Source organism: Rhea pennata, chromosome 11, assembly GCF_028389875.1.
Source record: "Rhea pennata isolate bPtePen1 chromosome 11, bPtePen1.pri, whole genome shotgun sequence".
NCBI classification, from domain to species: domain Eukaryota; kingdom Metazoa; phylum Chordata; class Aves; order Rheiformes; family Rheidae; genus Rhea; species Rhea pennata.
Genome location: NC_084673.1, coordinates 16318750 through 16332983, shown reverse-complemented (window position 1 = coordinate 16332983; position 14234 = coordinate 16318750). Strand labels below are relative to the sequence as shown.

Genomic DNA, 14234 nt, shown 5'->3' with positions numbered 1-14234 from the left:
TAATGTGATACCTTAATAAAATAAAACAGTAATAACATGAAAAGTTGGTGAGTTCGAACTCGGCACAATTTTGGTTACAGACACATTTTAATTTCTAAGGTGATTTCAAGTGTTGTTCTGCCTATTTGTTTTCATAATATCATTAGCTCTCACAGCTAGCTTTTCAGTTCATATGAAGGAATAGAAATTTCTTGGAATGACTCATTAAAGCAGAGAAAATGAAATCAGGCTAAAGAAAATCTCTGTATTTCAAACTCAACCAGGATTAAACATCAGCAAGTTGTGTTCTCTACTTGCGCCCACTGGGAGATGCTAAGGATTGCAAACACCATCCACCACCCAAATGTCATGGGAATAGCAGCTCTTATTTAATCCATAATATAATAAAGTAGGCAATGAAGTTATTTTTGTAACACTTTCTTGTATCAAAGGACCCAGCAGCCTGAAGCTAGAGCCCTGCATGAATATACACCAAAAATGAGGCAATTGCTACCTCTATGACAACTTCAAGAGAAGCAGATACCACTGGTTGAGATGACAGTGGAGTGGTGCCAAGCAGGTGCTTGGCAGTGGTCACAGTTAAAGGACAGCGTCTTGGAAAAACGGCCCCTTCTTGTAAGGGGAACCTGGGATGAGCAATCCCAAGTCATCTGGCAGGTGTTTAAGTGAGACCCCCCCCTCCCTTGTATTCATGGCAGATCTTGGTATGTGTGTTTAGTTTTACTTCAGTGATAAAACCGCAGTTAACACAGTGGTATCGTTCCTTTCTCTCTACTCTACCTATTTAAAAGTGAATTGCTGGCTTGGTTTTGTGAACACTTATGTTACTGTTGCTACTCTTGTGGCCCAGGTAGGTTGGGGATATCAGCTCCGGTGTGCTTCTAGGAGCCAATCCCACTGCAGGGCTATCTAACCCAGAGGTTCCCTGAGTGAAGCCTGTGGCCTCATGCTAAGATAGTGTTGCACTAGGCAGATGCAGCAGCTCCTGGCTCTGGCATGAGCTATAGTGCAAGTGAGCAAAGTTGTTTGCCTCTACATATTAGTTAATGTCCTCAAATAACTCCCAAGTGTCTGTAGCTGTGGCAAAGACTTTGTTGTTACTGGACAAGTTATCCCTGATGTGACTGCTGAAATCAAAGGAATTTTGGCTTGTGGATTTGATCTTTTGTGTGAAATCTCTGTCTCCCTAGAGTTAGCAATGATGTTTCTGGTGATTGTGAAGGACCTGGTATTTCATACGATGTACTGAAACTGCCTTCAGCAGGCTTTTTTTGTGTGTTAACTTCTGGTAACAAGTCTCCTGCTGCCTGACTCACAAAGCAGGACTAGCATTAAAAGGTTGCTTTTTCAAAAAGTAAAATGCCACCACCTTCTACCTGCATTACCATCAATGTCTATGAACCAGAAATACTTCTGGTTATGCAGTAGGTTATGACTCAACAGCAGTCAAAGCAGTTTAACAGCTGGGAGGAATGACTAACTAATCCAGCAAACTGCTGTCTGTGTCATGTACCTAGGTTAACAAGTGAGATCAAGAAATCTATAGAAGCAGCAATTACAGACTTGGAGTTCTGTATTCAAAACCTCTAACAAACTTGAAAACATCTGCCTCAAAAGCAGTCTTAGAAGTGCTGGGAGCACTGAGAAACTGGAGAAGTTTGTTCTAAAATACACAAAACTTCCTCTGTACGAGTTTAGTGCATAAGAATAGTCTTGAGGGACCAGCAGCATCAATAGATGAGCTCCGTGATGTTCCATCAGCCCACAAAATCACAGCTTCCTTAGAGGGCTGCTAGGGATGTGGTAAATCTTCAGGCAAAGTCATAAGCTGTTCATCCTTCAGTTGTGATTGCTAACAACACAATTATCATTTTCATAACTACTACCTGCACGGTGTCATGCTTGTTTAATCCATCCTCACAACAGCCCTGTGAGGTAGGCAATTGAGCTGTAAAATGAGGATAGTGATACTTACCCTCACTTAAGATCAGACACATAGGCAGGCCAGTTCTTCTCATTACCATTCCACAGATGGGGAAGTAGAGCAAGAACTTTAAAATGACTTGTCTGAGGCCAGAAAGGGAGTTCAAAGTTTTTATGAATTCTGCTCACTAGGGCCTCAGTTTTCACTCTTTCCAACAGCAGTCCAAAGAAGAATGTAACACCTTACATTTAGTTTCACTTAAATTCTGAATCTACTCAAGGCAGGAATTATCTGGAAATGTACAAATGATCAGTTAACTTACTGGTCTAGTATTATGTGCCACTAATCATGCTAAAAGGATTCAGCAACTTCTATTTCCAGGTCTTAGCTATTTACTGATAAATATATATACATATAGAGGACTATACACAATTTACTGCACACTAACCTATTTTCACAGGATACAATTTTCATATACAAAGGTTGAACTATTTTTAATTATTAAAACATTGCCACCCTGGACACAAAGCAAACATTTGTTTATTTTTTAGTTTGAAACAAGATACTTCATACAAACCTCATTATGAATCAAAAATCTATACTGAAAATAGTCTACATCTCATTCTTTCTAAGTTTGTCTAAAATGCAAGATTTCACTAGCATTTTTACTTCAACATGAAGCATGACCTCCAAGTTTGAAACATACTGTATACCAATTTTCATGTCTAAAGTACTGCATCTAAGAGTTCCTCCTGAAAAATGAGTTAAGGATTGCTTATAAAACTGAAGTTATTCCTACAAAGAATTTTGAATCCTTGAACTAGCATCCACTGACTGTGGGGATTTCAAAGCCTCAGTTTCCCATTAGCCTGATATATGAAGATGAGACAGTTCCAGTTTATACTTCGGTGATGTCAGAAATTCACTGCCTATAGAAATGATGACAAGTCAATTTGCTATATGGCTACAGGATTTCACATTATAATGAAGGAAACCTATTTTAGTAAGATTCTTTCAGTCCATTTCTGAAAACAGAGGAACTACAACTTTAAGATACCTATCTCTAACAGGAGTTATTGTTTGAAGAAAGCACTCACTTTCCCCTCTGTGGCCGTAGTCTGTGGGAGAGCGCCTAACAAAGTTCTTTGTTAGTGTTTGTAAGGCCAGAGATGAGGTTTAATTGAGGGATTTGTGCTGAATGTTCTTTCGCTTTGAGTCTTAGTGCTGCAATGCTCGACGTTTTCCTTTCAACTGCTGCTGGATCAGTGAAGGCAGTGAGAGCAGGGTCTGAGAGGGGTCCAGGAGCTTTCATTAGTACTGAAGCTGTTGTCATGAGAGGATTTAAAGCATTCAGAAACCTGTATTTGAAAGAAGTCAATATTATCCAAACTACAAATTGTTTTGGAGAACAAGTACTTATTAATCAAATCACAGGACTTAAAGGAATATTAGTAAAGAACTTGCTAAAATTTCTAGCTTCTTCTAAATGTATATTTTTTGTTTCCAGACTGTATTTCAGTTTTTCATAGTGCAGTGTTTTGCTCTTAAAGTCACCTTCAATTAAAATAAAGGGAGATAATCAGATATGGCATGCAGATACCTAGAACAGCAACCATTTCCTTAACTCCTAATGCTAAATTCTATCAACAAATCCTGAATACTGTAAATCAGTCTGTACTGTGAAAACAGTAAACTATCACAAAAACTCAATTTTTTATAGCTGTTTGTGCAGCCAATTTTACAAGTTATTCTGTGTGAAAAGCAACATAAGTCAGTGTGGCAGAAAGATCTGCCTGTTAATGCAGAACTGCACACAATATAGAGTATAAATTCAGCAGCGCTATCCTAACATATAAAAAACTACATGTACATCCTTGTCTCTATTTTTATGGAGTGCACTAGAACAGCAGTAGCAATCTGCTGATGAATTTTAGGTTGCTGGGCAGGAAAGCCCAGGAAGCAGTTTTAGTTGAAATGAATTGCTGGTGTTCTATGTACCTGACCACAGAGAAAGGAATGGAGCGTAGCTCTGGGTTTGCTCTAAGCGCTGAGAGCATACCACCTGCAGAGGGAACCAGGCTGGCTGCACTGCTCTTAGCAGCAAGTAAGGATAAGGAAAATCTCTCTCTCAAGCTTTGTCAATCTTGCACATGGAGCCAGTCTCCTTGTCTTACCTCCTGGGAAAAGTGTTTAACACCTTTACTCTAGCAAATCACCCTGAAGCCAGGCCTGTCTGTAGTCCCATCTAAATCACCTAGAAGCCATGTCTCTCTGCCTTCCCATCTTTACTGTGTGCAATCTGCATCAGTCTGCAAGATAAGGATGGCGCTGCAGCCTACAGATTAGATGGCAGCAGTCTGTTCTGAAGACTCAAGTTTAATGAGACCAACATTTCAAAAGTAAGCATAACTGTTGTTCAAGTAGTAATTACATATGACATTTTTACTAGCATAACTTAAAGTCAAATCGTGATATTCTTAACCTAGCTAACCCATGCATGACCTAACCCCATTTCGCTAAGTTTATTTTTTTAAAGGAGCATATTTAATGAGAATGCATGCAAGTGTCAAACTAACACAAATACAGTATTTTTGAACAATTTTGAGATTTAGGAAAGAAAATATTTGATACTACCTTCCAAAATGTGGACTTAAAATTGGATTTCTGAAGAGAGAAGTCCAGGTAAGACTGCTGAGGCCAAAAGTCCCCAGGGTTGAAGTACTGAAGGCTGGAGACATGGATGGCACAGCCAGTGTTGAAAGAGGCATTGACCTCCATGTGTGATCTAGGAGGGGAGAATGACTCAATGGAACATCCAAAAATAGACCAAGTGGGTGTGTTAAGGAGAGTCCTGGAACAGTCCCCAGAATTTCAGTTTTTTCACGCTTCCTCCACTTTGCCCTTCTGTTTTGGAACCAGACCTTCAATGAGAAATTATAAAGGCATTAGCTGAACTCCCTCTGCAGTTTATCACACCAGCTACTGGATGCAGTCTTAGCGATAGCAGAGTAGTAAGCATTTAACCAAAAAACACTTTAATATTAAAGATCCATTCATAAATTCCTTAGTCGGTTTATAAGCAAATAATCAAAACTATAAATATATTGCAAATTTGACTCGTTTGTGGCTGCTCCGTTTGAATATGGCCCTTTAAGTTTTAAAGCCTTTGTAATATTTTAACGTATCCCTTAAGAACTTAGTTATTAACAGATCATTTATCCTTTCATAAGCTATGTATTGAACAGTAAATTTCAAAGCCATTCAAGAGTGTCTATTTCTGTACAAATGCCTCAGGAAGCAGTTTAGTCATGACTGTAACAGTAACTAGGCCAAGTATATGGTATATGCTTTTTGTTTTGATAGTTGGATAGTACGATTTTATATGTGAGGTTAAAAATAAAATGAGAAGCTTTTGTTATCTACCATGAATGCAAACAACATATGGTTATAGGAAAGTGATCAATCGAATTGCACTGAAAGCCAGTACTAAACTAGAAAATCTAGTGAGTAGTATTAGAACAGGGAATCCGATTCTTCCTAGAGGGGCTTTAGCTAGTATTGGTTTTGTGCTGTTAACTATTGAGTATATTGCCTCTTTCAGCCTGACAAGTCATTATTTTAGCCCATTAAGCATATTTTAAAGGTTTTAGTCAATCCAGTCTACAGGTCAGAAAACTGATTCTTCATTCTGTTGTTCTCCATCATTAACTGAGCAGAATCTTTCAGAACCCGGGATGGCAGCAAAAAGCAGAGTAAAGCATATCAGCTCTAAAACACATGGGAGAGAAGACCTAAAAACAAGCAGCTCAGAAATGGATGCGTCAAGGCTGAATGTTCAAAATCCAAATTTACTCAGCTGTTCAGGTCTTCTAGCTACCTTTGTAGTAGAGGGAGTTGGGTCCATTCAAGTTGGATTCTGAACTGAATCTGGATGTGAAAAAAGGCATTAGCTGTGGCCCATCATCTCGTTCAGCAGCCTAGCATGTTACTATTGGAATGAGCTGCTGCTCGAAGCGTCAGCTGTATAGTACTTGAACGGTACTCTTGAATGGAATAGTACTCTAACTGGGATTTAATAGTTATTAGAGAGCAGTAACACAAGGCACAAAGTTCTCAGAAAGGCCAACTTCTCTCTTATGCAGAGTCTTCACTATTTGAAATTTGCCTCTGATTAGGGGCAAAGGTAAAAGTTTAAAGCTTAGGGTCATTTACCGCAGAATATAGATTCTTAAGATAATAAACATTACTATAATAAACTAAAAACATAACTGAAAATTATATTGCAAAAATTAAGTCACAACAAAATGACAGAAGATGCAAATTAATTATTCTTTTGGCATTAGTCTTTCTAAAATTGTCAGATTCTGCGGAAATCTATAATGATAAAACCTTTTTATTTGGAAATGGAAGACTTGAATTTTTTTTAATAGTTACTTTTTTGTCTACAATTATTTCAGTTAAAAAATGCTCTTCAAGAGTTTAAAATTTCTACTGCATAATATCTGTAACAATTAATGACTAGGAAACAGCTGACTGAAAATCAGGTTTTGGGGGTTACCAATACTCACTTTAATCTCAGATACTCCACATAACTCTTTCCTGTGACTGACTGACTTTCAGGTGCTTAAATAATACCAAGTGTGGAGTGGTTTGGACAGGACTACCCTGTCCACTAACAAGGTGTTAGCAGCCCAACCTGGAAGGCTATAGTGTGCCATAGTCTTGCTGTCCCGAGTCTGATATTGTTCCTACCTCTATCAATGACATCTACTCTTTTAAAGCATTTCCTACGGTGTGCTCAAGCCCCAGCTGACGTACTGCTTACTCCAGTCCTTTCATTGCATATGTTCTAGTGTCTTTACACTGGGAAATTGCTGTTCCCCTGGAGAAGAGATTTGGATTATGTGTTGTGTATATAACACAGAGCCTGCTGCACTGTACAGGGGAGGTGCTCTTAGAAGAAAAGTCAGAGCATCAAAGTTCAGAAGTTTGTACTTGGATTCTTGAGTGCTCTGACTGGCTTTTTGGCCACTGGTCAAGCAATTTAAAGAATCAAACGTCTTCCAAAGGAGTATCTGAACCAGTGGACAGCTATGCCTATGTAGGAGTAAAGACTACAAGGTCTGTATTAATCTATGCCTAGGGGTCTGGTATAAAAAATGAACTCAGTTACTGGGAATTACATGACTTGAAATCACTGTTAACCATTAATCCCAAGTATCTGTAGGTGGAGCTTAGCAGAGATGTCACAAGAGAAGACACCAACTCAGAGGTGTTAGCGTTTTCCATTAGAATAAAATCCAATAGAGAAAAGGCAGAGAACTTTCTTACACTATAGCCATGTAGGTAAAGTCTTTCCTAAAAAGGACAAAATAGATGCTTCAAAAGTATTAAATTTTTATTTACAAAGAAGTTTAACGTGAAATGTGTGCTTTTTTTTGAATTTTCTATGGTAAAGTGAATCCCTTTGATCACTTCGACTTGCACTGACTGCAAAATAACTTTTCTTTTTTAAAAAAACCCAGAGGTTTACAACCAAACTCATTTAGTAATCTCTCAGATTTTGTATTTACCAAACTGGAGGGAAATATCAGTTTAAATATCTAATAATTATGTTTTTAAAAAAAGCCAAATTTTAGTTCCTTACTGGTACAAACTCATCAGCACATGTGATAAAGGGACACAGACATACCTCATCCCTTACACTGACGTGACAAACAGCTTCCAAAATTTAGTGCATATATTAGTCACTAACATTCAGATTAGTCATTTTGAAGCTTTTGTTAAGTACTTTTCCTTTGCTTTCAATAAAAGGCTTTGGTTGCCTTTAGTCTATTTTCAGAATCATTTAAAGTGCTAAACTAAACATATGAGATACTACTATATCAGTCTCAAGGTTTTGTAAGTGTAGTATCAGTAGGAAAAAAAGCTTAAACAGGAAAGAGCATGTTAAACTCTAATTTGTACACTAAATATTATCCAGGTTATTTTGTAATTACTAACACTGCACATATTGGACAAAAGAAATGTTAGTCTTTTTAAACGAAAACAGAAGCGAGCATCTAAAATTTGGTAGCTTTCTTGCTGTTTATTTTTTTCTTTAAAAATATATCCTATTTAATTGATGTAATAGCCACATTCGAGTCTTATCATTGTTGGGTATTACATGTTTATGCTGCAGCTGAATACAGGTTCACTATCAGAAAAAAAAATCACAAGGATACTTAATTCCAATAGACTAAGCTGATATTTTGATACTGATGCAGTTAATGGTACTGAATTACCCATGTAATGTTTGACTCTTCACATTAACAGAACATTCCTTTAATAACTGTTTCTTAATTCACATCGTTGGTCTAGAGGGAAATTATGAGAAACAGAATGGCAACAATAGATGTAAATACTACTGAAGAGAGTCCCAAGATGGGTTCCAGTTATGAAAAGGTTTTATAGGCTTTTAGACTACCTTTTTCCCAAAGTAAGGAAGGATATGAAGATTGCTGCTGCCATCTCCTCCCTGTGTGTGTCCTCTTACCTCCGGGGCTAAGTTGTCTATCTACCACAAAACAAGAACATGCACGGGGCAGAGCCAACTGGTAGATGCACGTCCACCCAAAGCCTATGTTGTGCTGACTGGGTGTTCCTGTCCAGAAGCCTTGTTGGCAAGATCTGTCAAGGAGCATTAAAAGAGCAAGGCACAGCTCTCTGAGGTTCCTCACATCCACCGGGGACACGCAGGCTCTGATATTTAGCATGTTGATTCCTCTTCACTTCCATCAGACCTGAACATTACCTCCAGTAGTTGTCATTAGGAAAGGAGTTCCTCCTTGCTATCTACCATTGCACCATTCCTTCACAGGCCACAGAACGAGTACCCCATGAGGGGAAAGTGACAGTGAAGAGGTAAGCTAAAAGTTTTTCAGCATGTTCTTTCTAATGGCAAATGCAATATATAGTTAGCAGATATTGGGGTATTTCAGTGGCTACAAGTTTTAGTGATTGCTCAGGGTAGGGAGAGGGAAGAGCACATAATTTCCTTCAAGTCCACAAAACAGATGAAAGTACATCCGACTACACCCAGATCAGTAAATTACGGAGCACTGGAAGTAATGTTCAGCTTACAAGGACCTTTTCTGAAGATGGCACACGTTAAAACAAGAAAGGTAAAGAAACTGACAGCCTTACGGACCTCAGCTAGTGTGAGCCATCACGGATCCAGTGATGGCAGTAACGACAGCTTACGCACACAGGGTGCTGGCGCTGATGGCCACAAAGCTGTGCCGGAGGAAGCAGGACCGACACGCGGAGCAGCTGCACCCGTTCTCCCACTTCCACCAGTATGCAAATACCCAGAGTTATTCAGTCAACATCTGACAGCCAGTACAAGCCAAGTTTTGTACAATTTGGATGTCACGCTTGCAAAACTTTGAAAGCCTCCATAGCCGTTTGAAGCTACTTTTTTAAAAAAAGAACCAAAAAAAAAAAAAAAAAAAAAAAACAAAGAGCTAATCTTTTCTATTAAAAAGAACTTTTACTTTATACAAGAGATAAACTACTTTTTAAGAGGTTAACTATGGATGTTAAGAGTCAGGACAAGCTACCAGGGCTGTTCTTAGTTTAACTCCGCTGTTAAGAGAACTGCGGACTGTTAGACGAGTTGGATCGTCTCTGTATCCGTATGCCTTGTGCTCTGCAGGGGCTGCTGCTACTACAGCTCAGCTAAACCGTAAGGTTCCCTTGGACAGTTTCTTACTGTCATCTTGAGTGTCAAATTACTCTTGTTTTTTTAACCATTCATTTTGAAGTGTAGATGTTTTTTGACTTAAGTTAGGACAGGTAACCTGCCAGTTTCTCCTTCCTCTAAAATCAAGTTGCAGTAGTAGCTAAAACTGACAGAACCCACCACGCTCCGCACTTGCTTCCTTCCCCCATCCTGCGTTACTGCACCGCCCGGCCGAGGAGGCGGGAACAGAGCGTTATTTTTAACAGCTCCTTCCAAGCCTTCTGGGGTTTGAAGCGGCCGCCTCGCCCGGCGCCCCCGGCCTCCCCGCCCGCCAGGGGGAGGCGGGGCCCTCGCCCTTAACGGCTCTCGGCGCCCGCGCGCCCCAACGGTCGCGGCCGCCCCAACGGTCGCGGCCGCCCCAACGGTCGCGGCCGCCCCAACGGTCGCGGCCGCCCCAACGGTCGCGGCCGCCCCTCGCTCACCTGCACGCGGGCTTCCGTGAGGTCCAGGCGCAGGGCGAGCTCCTCCCTGCGGGGCAGCACACCGTTAGCGCGGGGCGCCCGCGGCCCTCCGCCCGCCCGCCCGCGCCCCGGCCCCGCTCCGCGCCGCTCCGCGCGGGCAGGACGCCCCCTCCCGCCGGCGGACGGCGCCGCGCCGCTACCTGGTGAACACGTCGGGGTAGTGGGACTTGCGGAAGGCGCGCTCCAGCTCCTCCAGCTGGAAGGTGCTGAACGTGGTGCGGTACCGCCGCTGCTTCCTCTTCAGCGGGCCGGGCGCCTCGCCGCCGCCCGCCGCCGCCGCGCCGGGCGGGCGCCCCCCCCGCCCCGCCGCCAGCGGCTCCTCCGCGGGCGCGCGCGCTCGGCCGGGCCGCGGCGGCGCCGCGCGCTCCTCGCCTGAGGGGAGAGAAGCGGGGAGTTACCGCGGAGCGGAGCGGAGCGGGGCCGCGCCGGCCCCGGCGCCCCCCCGCGCCCCTCACCGTGCCCCGCGGCGGGGCCGCGGCCCAGGATGCTGTCGATGAAGTAGGAGGTGAGGAGGTGCAGCGCCGGCGGGGCGGCGGGGGCCGAGCCCTGCATGGCGGCGGCAGGCTGCGCCCCCGCGCCGCGCCGCGCCGCGCCGGGTTTTATTGGCGCGGGCAGCGGCCGGCTCCGCGCCCCGGCATTAGCATTTCATTAGCGCGCTGGCGTCAAGGCGGGGGTGGGACGCGCCGGGCCCCGCTCCCGCGCGGGGGCCGGGCCGGGCCGCTGCCCCCGGCGGGCGGGCGCCGACTTGTTGAAGGCTCCTTGCGGGGTGCGGGGCGGGAGCGCGCGGAGCGGGGAGCGGGGAGCGGGTCCGGAGCGGGGCTCTGCCGCTCCTGCTGCACTTGCGGTCCCTGAATTCGGCTCTTCCAGAGCGACGCTGCCGAGTGCCGCGCGCCCGCAGCGCGGGGAAGATGCACAAAGCCCTGCGGGACGAGTCCTTTCTCCCGGGAGATCTTTCCTTCTGCTCCAGCCTGCTTGGAGCTGCTGTCGGTGCTCTTGTCGGAGCCCTCGGCAGGAGGCCTGGAAACGATTCCCGCGCGCAGACTTCCAGCGGTTCTGTGATCTCTTGCGTTGTAGTGCTAGCACCTGACATAAATTAGATCACCAGATGACTTGGTCCTGCGATCTAGATCTTGGGAGATGGAAATAAAACATCGGTTTCTAGAGTGGCTTTTAGAGAGTGCGGCAGAGGCGGGCTTAAAGAAAATAGCATCCCCCAAACAGTGGCTGAAAGCTGAAGCCAGTCAAATTTAGATTAGAAATGAGACATTTATTTTAAATCTTTTTGTTTATAACTGACCTTTTAAGCAATGTAGATGGTGAAATACTTGGTTCTGCATCTCTGGATGCCTTGCAGGGATGCAAGTAAATTGCTTGCAGATGGGACTGCGCTGTTTCTGGTGTCCAAGCTGCCTTGTTCAAGGTTAGTGTGGCTCTTGCTTCCTTGGAGTAAGATCATAGAGATGTGTAATAGCAGTGAGTGCTGCGGCGAGCACAGGAAGGGAGAGGAAGTGAGACTGAACTTCTGGATCTCAACATATGGCTGTAGTTTTCAGCTGGAGTCATCACAAAAATGTGGGGTTCAGAAGTCATCTTCTCTTTGCAAGATCTACATGTAAAACATAAGCCCCCTTGTAGCCTCTTGGAGGGGAAGGGGCTTGGCCATGTGCATCATTTAAACTCAGCCTGGAGTGAGAAAACCTTTTTTCTCCATCAGCATCCTAAGAACTTACCTGGTATGCAAAAGGAAAGCAGCATCCCCTGCTTTATGGGTGAAGGCTTGCTGCTGTGTAAATTCCTTAAGGGGCCTTCGACTGAGGAGCTGCAACATTGACACAGGAGGGCTTGTGTTACAGCTAGGTATATATTTTTCCATACAAAAGATCAAAAAAAATAAGATACTTCCAATTTCCCCGTGTTCACACTTAGTCAGGTGTGTTTGCTCTATGGTTTTAAGTGACTGTACCAATAATTTGCTTTTACTTACAAGTAACCAGGATGTTCATGCCACAGGCACTGGTAGTATTTTAAGTGTATTGCCTCTGCCTTATGTGAGTGACTGTAAAGGCTCCCTGGCCCACTGAATGGCTGAAAAATCTCCTGTCTGAATTACATCTAGTGCTTCTGCTAGCTGCAGAAGTTCTCTGAAGTTGGATCCCAGGACATTGCTTCAGTTGTGGTATTGCTTCTGAGCTGCTTATTGTTAAACCATTCTGAATCACTGGTAAAGGTACCAAGGTAGCTTGTCTTGTGCTTTGAAAACACTAGCTTTTAGAGTAAGAAATGGGCACTGGGGGCTTATCATAAATTAAAGATAAACTTGGCATCTTTGAATGATGTATTTTTCAGTGTATGCCTGCAGTAAAGGAGGGATGTGATCCAGTTACAGCGGATAGTGGAAAATTTTTCCTGGTATAACATAGGAATAGTAAGGCATGGTCTGGGAGTAGTACAGTGCAGAGGTCCAAAGTAGTGCTGGAGGAGTCTAGGTTGAGTCAGCAAGATTTATTAGCTACGTTCAGTGCTCTCCCTTGAAGAGTGACACTGTGTGTGTGTGCGTGCGCAGGGCATCTGTGCTATACTCCTTGTCCAAATGAGCAAAATCTCCTCCATCTTTTCTCTCCCCTGCCTGCTCCTGCTTATCTGCTCTCGGTGTTTTTGCCTAACACTCCCCCGATACTTCAGCAGCTTAGAGCACTTCCCGTCTTTTCCTTATTTGCAAAGTGCATTGAAATTTTAATAGCTTTTGGCTTCATATACTGAGGGCCTTACTCGAGCTACAAGGTTTGGGCATATTTGCCGTGTAAAAAGCACTGGTTCTGTGCATACTATGGCCCAAATAACATAGTTTCTTTTGGTTCCAGGAAACAGGATTTGAGCTATCTAGATTCTCATGGCTCCAAGAAGCGTCACTGGAACCTTATTGAGGAATCTGTTGCTTGTTGAACACCCTGAGAATGTCCCTTCTTCCCAGGTCATAGTCACAAACAAATCTTTGCCTGAAGAGAAGCACCTGAGTCTTCAGGCTTTGGAACTCTGACGAGATCTCCTGGAACCAAAAGTGACTAGTTGTATTGCTTCTATGTTCCAAACAAACCAAATCCAAGAACACTGTGAACAGTAGATAAAGAACCATTATCTCTCTATGTATTCAGCACTGGCCATCTGAGGCAGGCTGATTTTTCTAAAAAAGTATTTTCCTGCATTGCCCTCAGAAATGTTTATCAGGAAGTTTTTCTTCCTACAGATGTGTTTTGCTGGAACACTGTTTTAAAATGGAGATAAAAATAGATTTTTATCAAGAAAATCTGAATGAGAAGGTCAGTCCTATTTTAAGTTTTTGTTGATTACTCTGAGATGCTTCATTCTATTAGCTGACAGTTTCCTACTTTCTCCTCCTGTTTTATGATTAAGTGAATCATGTTTCTCCCTTGAAAGTTTTCAAGGATGAATGTATTATAGACATTATTTCTGGGTACAGTGTAGTCCTTACTTTTCTGTTGTCACCTGAACTTCTGAGATGTCCTCAGACAAGTCACAGTATTCTGCCAGCTGGACTTTTGACTTAGTATTTTGCAGTTGTATTGTGTCTTGTTGTGAGCCAGAGACCCTTTTTGGTAGTTGCTGTCCTATGCCATTGAAAAATGATCTCTGCCCCCCAAAGAGTGTAATCTAAATGAGATTTTCATCATTTCATGTTTAACCAACCTTGCTGCTGCTCTCTTGGTTTTCTTTGGCTCCCATTCAAAGTAAAATGTGACAGATGAATCAAAAAGCTCACCTTTTCCACAAAGTGTTTTAAAGATGAAAGGAAGCATATGTGTATGTTTGGGATGATAGTAGAGTTGCAAGAATATGAGGGGGGGGTAGTGGTAGTTGTGCTTGAAACATTTTTTTGGTTTGTTTTAAAGGCACATTGATTATATGTGTCAGGGCTTTTTATTAATCTTCATTAAAATATATATATTTAAAGTGTTATATTTAAGCATATAAAGCAAAGCCTGTCCTTAATCACATAGGAAGAAAATTATGAGATAAAGTACATGACAGGAAAAAAAAATATTGAAGA

At 42.8% G+C, this 14234-nt stretch overlaps 1 protein-coding gene across 1 annotated transcript; it reads right to left on the bottom strand.

Annotated features, from left to right (window-relative positions):
- Nucleotides 1-1945: 1945 nt before the first annotated feature.
- Nucleotides 1946-10442, bottom strand: ESX1 (ESX homeobox 1; the record flags this gene model as incomplete). Its single annotated transcript, XM_062585042.1, has 4 exons — nt 1946-3282; nt 4559-4845; nt 10130-10175; nt 10309-10442. Coding segments are annotated over 4 exons (693 nt in total), but the record flags the coding sequence as incomplete, so codon positions are not given.
- Nucleotides 10443-14234: the final 3792 nt, after the last annotated feature.